The sequence below is a fragment of the Octopus bimaculoides genome, chromosome 21 (genome assembly GCF_001194135.2).
Source record: "Octopus bimaculoides isolate UCB-OBI-ISO-001 chromosome 21, ASM119413v2, whole genome shotgun sequence".
NCBI classification, from domain to species: Eukaryota; Metazoa; Mollusca; class Cephalopoda; order Octopoda; family Octopodidae; genus Octopus; species Octopus bimaculoides.
The window spans coordinates 9,200,322-9,207,326 of NC_069001.1; the positions used below are offsets into that span (position 1 = coordinate 9,200,322).

Consider the following 7,005-nt stretch of genomic DNA (forward strand, 5'->3'; position numbering starts at 1 on the left):
AAGTGGGATCAAATCCCTCAAATGTATTGACATATGGAAGACGAAAGGCAACGTTGATCAGTATGAGATTTCAATTGGAACATATAATATAAAATAAAGACATTGACGTTCTAATCGGTTCTATTGATTGTGCTTTATTTTGCTCTTATAAAGTATTACAATAAGGAGACTATTTGAAGATGATTAAAAATGCATACGAAAATATATATTAATAACATTTTATTGCCATTTTTTCATACAATTTAATTGAATTACAAAGTACAAGGTTGTTCAAAGAATAACAAATAACGGTCCCTAATTCAGGAAAAAGCTTAATATTTTCACAAGATATTGTTGCTTATTTTTCTCGATTAATTTTGTGTGTGTTGCATAAATTCTGTGTTTTTATACTGTGAAATACTATTAAGTGCAAAACATTTGGAAGCAAAACACACTTTACATTGATGATATATTATTTAGGTAACAATCTTTATTGAAATTACGATAACAAAAGGTATCAAGCTGAAGCGTTTGTTAATATTTGATAATTTTTTAAACAATATTGTAAAATATATTGGATTTGACAAATGAATTTACTCTTATTTTCTGTAATTATCTGAAATATTTGTGAATCATGAAAAAATATTAAAGCAGAAACTGTGAAGCGTTCAGAAGTTTACTTTAGAATTAGTATTTCAAGTGAAATTATTATTTTAATGGGAAAAGAAGAGATTTTCTGTAAGTCGGTGCTAACTGCAACAAAACCGGAGTTTTTCTGCTGAGACATGACGTACTTCACGAGTTTATTTTGATAACAACTGAAGAGTATTCCTGAAAAGTGAAAAAGATTGAAAAATTAATGAATAAACAAGGGGATTCGTTACCAGTTAAGGAATTGGTGCACCATAAAGTAACCATTTTCATGTAGTTTACCGAGGCTAGTCGTTCTGGCCTGAGTGTTACAAAACTGTACAGAAGAGTCAGAGGTCACAATATATTATTTCTCCATTTTGTACTAACAAGTTAAAAATGAAACATTTCATAGGCTTTTTTAACTTCGCATGATTTCTCTCGCATGATAATCAGAATATATCATATTTATCGGTGACTCGATGCTTCATATAAAACTAGTATTCTTATTGTGTGTTGCAACAAAGGTGTATCACTATGTTTAAGCGTATGAAAAACAATGCTATTGGAATATATAACACCTCTCACCAAGCCATGTTGGCAGAAAGCGTTTATTGGAGTCGACACAAGATCATGATGAAATATTTGTCACTTTTTAAGCTAGATTCCAACTATTACTTAAAGCAGTAAACTGTATCAGCCTTATTACATACTAGTGACTACCCCTAATGTTTTAAATATTAAGTTTGTTTGACAAAGGCATATTGAACTGATGATAGCATGTTTCAATTACACATTTGGTTGTAACTTCTTCCTCATAAATAAAATTTGTTCATTTTTTTATAATATGGTATATCAGGGAGAAAGAGTTACTATTGCCAGCAGGCCAGGTCAAATGACTACGTAAGATTAACTCTCGAAGTGCATGAATTTAGAAAGAGAAATGTACTCTATAGCTACAGTGAGAAAAGTGGGAAAGAAAATGTATACTAAACAAAAGATTAGGAGATCTTACCTTGCCTTTGTCGTCTTTCAAAGAAATTGTTGACGGGATAGCCATTGTTCCCCATTGAGCGACAGCGGAAGATGTTATGCCATCTTCTCCAGCACCGTGTTTTGATCCCCAAATCTAAAGATGGATACAAATAAATTAATTATAACATCATCAACAAAAGCCAGAAATGTGAACACGAGGTTTAGTCGATTACATGGACTCCAGTTCTTCACTTGTACTTTATTTTATAAACCCGAAGTGGCAGACGGAAGTATTGACTGCGGCAGGATTTGAAAATGCAAAGTAAAGAGCCGGAAACAAATATCAAAGTGTATTTTTCGGATACCCTAACGATTCTTCCAAAGCAAGAACTCTGAAACTTTAGTGAGAAGATTGTCTATCGATGTTATCAACATCAGAATGTGACTGGTAATTTATAATCTTTATCGAGCACTGAGGGCTGAAAGGTAAATTAGACATTGGCAGGATTTGAACTAAGAATGGTGGGACGAATAATACTAGGCATTGTGTTTACTACTCTAAGAATTTTGACTATACACAGAATGATTAGTAACTGTTTTCTTGACCGTGGTTAGTGTAATGGTCAGAGAGTTGGCATCCACTTCAAATTAACTGCTAATGATTTCAATGTAATTAACATAAGCACAACTTAGAAATACTCCTACTTAGAGTAATTCTTACTTCCACAAACGAATACCATCTTCCTTCTTCTTCTCTTATTATCCCCCACTACTCTTCATTTTAGTCATGGATCAGAGATAATAGAAGAAAAATGTTACGTCTAACATATCAGAAACAATAGAACGAGCTGGCAGAAACGTTAGCACGCCGGGTGAAATGCTTAGTAGTATTTTGTCTGCTACTGCGTTCTGAGTTCAAATTCCGCCGCGGTCGACTTTGCCTTTCATCCTTTCGGGGTCGATAAATTAAGTACCAGTTACGTACTGGATCGATATAATCGACTTAATCCGTTTGTCTGTCCTTGTTTGTCCCCTATGTGTAGCCCCTTGTGGGCAGTAAAGAAATGGGTATTTTGTCTGCTGCTACGTTCTGAGTTCAAATTCCGCCGAGGTTGACTTTGCCTTTCATCTTTTCGGGGTCGATAAATTAAGTACCAGTTACGCACTGGGGTCGATATAATCGACATAATCTGTTTATCAGTCCTTGTTTGACCCCTCTGTGTATAGCCCCTTGTGGGCAGTAAAGAAATAAGAAACAATAGAACGAATATCGCTCTAGATGACAATCTACGGAATGCTGACTCCCAACAATCGATAGATACTAGATTCAATCCTCGTCACAGGATCGCCGTCTCTTTTACAGACTTAAACTATGAATTATAATATCTGATACTTAGTTATTTTAAGTTATAAGAATAATAAGCAGTTAAAAATATAACTAAAACTTACCTTCACAATTTTGCCAGAACTAAACACGTTACCATCGGTAAACTTATGGGTGTTAATCGTGCCATTGTCAAGGGTTTGGGTCAATGTCCAGTTCTTCATGTTTGGTGCACTCTACGATTGGAAAGAGTATATGCATTACACAAAAATAACAGAATACTGATGACAATGAATTATATGGATGGTTAATGTACCAATGGGTATAACGGACGTAAAATTGATTCCCGTGTTTGTGTGCGTGTGTATGCAGTTTTGTGTATGTCTGTGTTCATGTGAGAGGGAGAGGGGTAGGAAAGGAGGAATGAAGGTTTGCTGCGCTTTCAATCAAACAGTAGAGACAAACAATAACTTCCTTCTTACATACACAAAACTTACAACAATCATGTACACTAAGCGACGAAATAAAAATACTAGTAGCAGTTAAACTATTGGCTGTCGAAGTGTATCAATAAGGAAATGGTATAAAAGTGCAGTATTGTATCTGACACCAGCAGACCTAATACATCAACAGAAAGTCTTACCTTCGAGGACTTTCCAACGTCTTCAAGTTTAATGTATGTTCCATCGGTTGCTAATTCAATGATGCCCACAACGCCAGTTGTAGAGCGACTCAAAGTCATTTTACCTAGTAAAGAAAATATCCAAAGATATGAATATTTATTGAAGTGTGTGTGTGGTGGGTGTATGTGTTCGTGGGAGTGTATACGTTTATGTGTGTGTGTGCGAATGTGTGTGCACAGGGATACAAGTATATGTATACATTTCGTTTTTGGATTTGGTTTGCAAGATTTTTTATGTGTATGTGATTTCGTGTGTTGAAGCATATTCTGTTGTGTCTGCGGAGAGTCATTTTCTTATCGTGCCTTAAAATTTAATACACTCACCGTTAAAATTTCCACTTATTTCCACTTATTTCTTATTTCATTTTATATAAGAAATAAGTGGAAATTTTAACAGTGAGTGTGTTAAATTTTAAGGCACGATAAGAAAATGACTCTCCCCAGACACAACAGTATATGTATATACTTTTCTATATATGAATCTACACACTCATGCATTTGCACATATATATATATATATATATATATATACATATACATATATATATGTATGTATGTATGTGTGTGTGTTGGTAGTGCATTTTTATGAAGCAATTGAAGAAGACAAGTGCAACTTACTTGCTGCTAGTGCGTTAGCGAGTGCCGACTCAGCCTCTGTTTGAAATCCACCAATAGCAGTTGCAAATGATTTCATGCCTATCCTGGAAAATTAAAATATATTTCACGTAATTACAGTAAATATTTTAGGTTAATATGTAGACATAATGAAAGATGTACTCCAACACAAATTTTGTTTAATATTCGTTATTCTTCAAAGTGTACGTGGTTTTCATGTAATCCAACCTCAGTTTGACCTGGACAACAAAAGTCTGTGATGTGGGGTGAGGGCTGATTTCGTCATTTTGCGTGTCGGTTTATATCGTTGAATTTGTGTTTGTTACATCGTAGTGTAGCGGCTGAAAAGATTTAAGTCAGGCGACTTTTACTGACAAACATAACGGACGGTGCTTCCACTCCCCAATCACCGGTCGCTTTTGAGGCAAAAGAAAGTACTATATTACTGCTGTTGATTCTTCTTCAGTCTGATTTTACGTCCCTTACTTTCTTCTTCTCTCCCCTCCTTTCTTTTGTCTCTCTGGCTCTCTCTCGCTCTCTCTCTCTTTCTCTTTCTCTCTCTTTCTCATCCTTTCTCTCATCTGTTTTCAGACCTTGAGAATGAATTCTACTGCGTTTCTTACGCCCATTATCCCATAAGTGCTCTCTGCGACTCCATCAGCAGGTGAGAATCAACAGAAAGACGAAAATATTTTTAGAATGTTATTATCTAAAGTTAACTATTTATCATTTACCTGCTCTCTTCGCCTTCGAGAAGTTTGCGATATGCTGAAATTTCCAGTTCCAGAGACAGTTTAGCATCCATCAGGTCTTGCAATTCCTTCAACATTAGCTCTAGCTCCAGACGCAAATTAGTAATTTCGGCCTTGTAATTCTCACCTTCAGTTGCACGTTTGTTTTCACTATCCTCCAACTCGGATTCTAGAAGCTTAATTTTTCTTTTCAAATTTGCTACCTATAAAGACAAGTCAAAGTGTACAATTGTCAACTACGAAAAAACTATCAAAACATAATCCTTAAACGTATAATTACAGGATGTTCGGAGTAAATTTGATGATGTATTTTTTTTTTCAGAAAGTACTTGATACATAATTGTTAATGGCGTTGCAGAGCATAAAGATGAAAGTTGCAGTTGAAAAGAGGTTATCTGATATAGGGGACTAGACGCCATCTGCATATTGGAAAAAAGTTACCTGTATCATGATGTTGTTACTGTTGGCACTCCGTAGCTTATGATGTCGATGGTTCCAGTTGATCCGAGCAATGGAACAGCCTGCTCGTGAAATTAACGTGCAAGTGGCTGAGCACTCCACAGACACGTGTACCCTTAACGTAGTTCTCGGGGATATTCAGCGTGACACAGTGTGTGACAAGGCTAACCCTTTGAATTACAGGCACAACAGAAACAGGAAGAATGAGAGAAAGTTGTGGTGAAAGAGTACAGCAGGGTTCGCCACCATCCCCTGTCGGAGCCTCGTGGAGCTTTAAGTGTTTTCGTTCAATAAACATTCACAACGCCCGGTCTGGGAATCGTAATCGAAATCCTGTGACCGCGAGTCCGCTGCCCTAACCACTGGGCCATTGAGCCTCCACTGTATCATGATGATACAGGTGTCAAAATACCAACATCAAGATTGCTGCTAAATGTTCTGTGAACACTATCAAGGCTGTAAGATGTGACATGGACAGCTGTAACAAAGACTACGAAGCCTTGGCCAACAGCAAGTGACATAGCAGGCGTTCTGACTGCGTATCCTCCCCGGAATTATATCTTTCTATTTAGTATAAACTAAGGATGTTATTTAGTTTATACTATATTGATTCATTGATTCATTCATTCATTGATTTATGTAATGTCTCTTACCTCAGTTTCATATTTGCTCATTTTAGCTGACATATCGGTGTGTTCCATCCGTAAATCTCTTTTCTTACTCGCGTCTACAACATCTCCTTTGGGCTTGGTAGATATCTTCATCATCCTTATCTATGGAGATAATAAAACTATTTATATGTGTGTGTGTGTGTGTGTGTGTGTGTGTGTGTATGTGTGTGTGTGTGTGTGTGTGTGTGTGTGTGTGTGTGTGTGTGTGTGTGTGTGTGTGTGTGTTTTATTTATTTTTCACACTGTTGTAGCTGAAATGACATTACAGGGATAAGTTACAAATAGTTGGATTGTAAAAGAATACTTGGATAACGAAATAATAGGCATGAAGAGTAAACATTACGGAAATGGCTGGTTCCTCTCCTCATTCCCTTTCCCCTCCTCTCTAAATAATCTAAAAGAAGATGAGGGTGTGTCTGAAAACAATAACGTCTGTCCTTAGTCCATTCAAATTTGTCTGTTATACATGCAATCAGTTTTCTCATGGCGATCAGTCAGAGTAAAACTGTTTGTCCATCCCAGCCGAAAGGAAGGCTATAATGTGATCTACACGATGGACTCCACTGGAAACCAACTTTGTTTCACACCTAATTTCAGTTATGCAACATAACTCTGTCTACAACTTAGCAATGCCTATGCACTGAACACCTGTGATGTAAGACTCTTTCATCGTTCTGCAAGCGTGTTGGATATGCCTTGATGATGTTATAGCACCTCTGTGGAACTTCTCCAGAGCCTGCAATCATCGAGCGGGAATTTTTAAAATGTCTTCATAATAAAAGAGAGGAAATGCATTCAGAGTAACCTGTTCAGCTGATCTTAACCATAGCCCTAATAATAATAATAATAATAATAATAATAATAATAATAATAATAATAATAATAATAATAATAATAATAATAATAATAATAATAATA

General features: G+C 36.0%; 1 protein-coding gene across 1 annotated transcript in view; it reads right to left on the minus strand.

Moving 5' to 3' along the window:
* Positions 1–204: 204 nt before the first annotated feature.
* Positions 205–7,005, minus strand: part of LOC106873799 (70 kDa neurofilament protein) — a 15,052-nt gene continuing 8,251 nt past the window's right edge. The window contains exons 5-11 of the mRNA XM_014921315.2: positions 6,070–6,189; positions 4,940–5,160; positions 4,209–4,291; positions 3,552–3,655; positions 3,034–3,144; positions 1,625–1,738; positions 205–810 (exon numbers count right to left, since the gene is read on the minus strand). Of these exons, the coding sequence (XP_014776801.2) occupies positions 775–810; positions 1,625–1,738; positions 3,034–3,144; positions 3,552–3,655; positions 4,209–4,291; positions 4,940–5,160; positions 6,070–6,189 (789 nt within the window). The 3' untranslated portion in view covers positions 205–774. The remainder of the gene's footprint in view (positions 811–1,624; positions 1,739–3,033; positions 3,145–3,551; positions 3,656–4,208; positions 4,292–4,939; positions 5,161–6,069; positions 6,190–7,005) is intronic.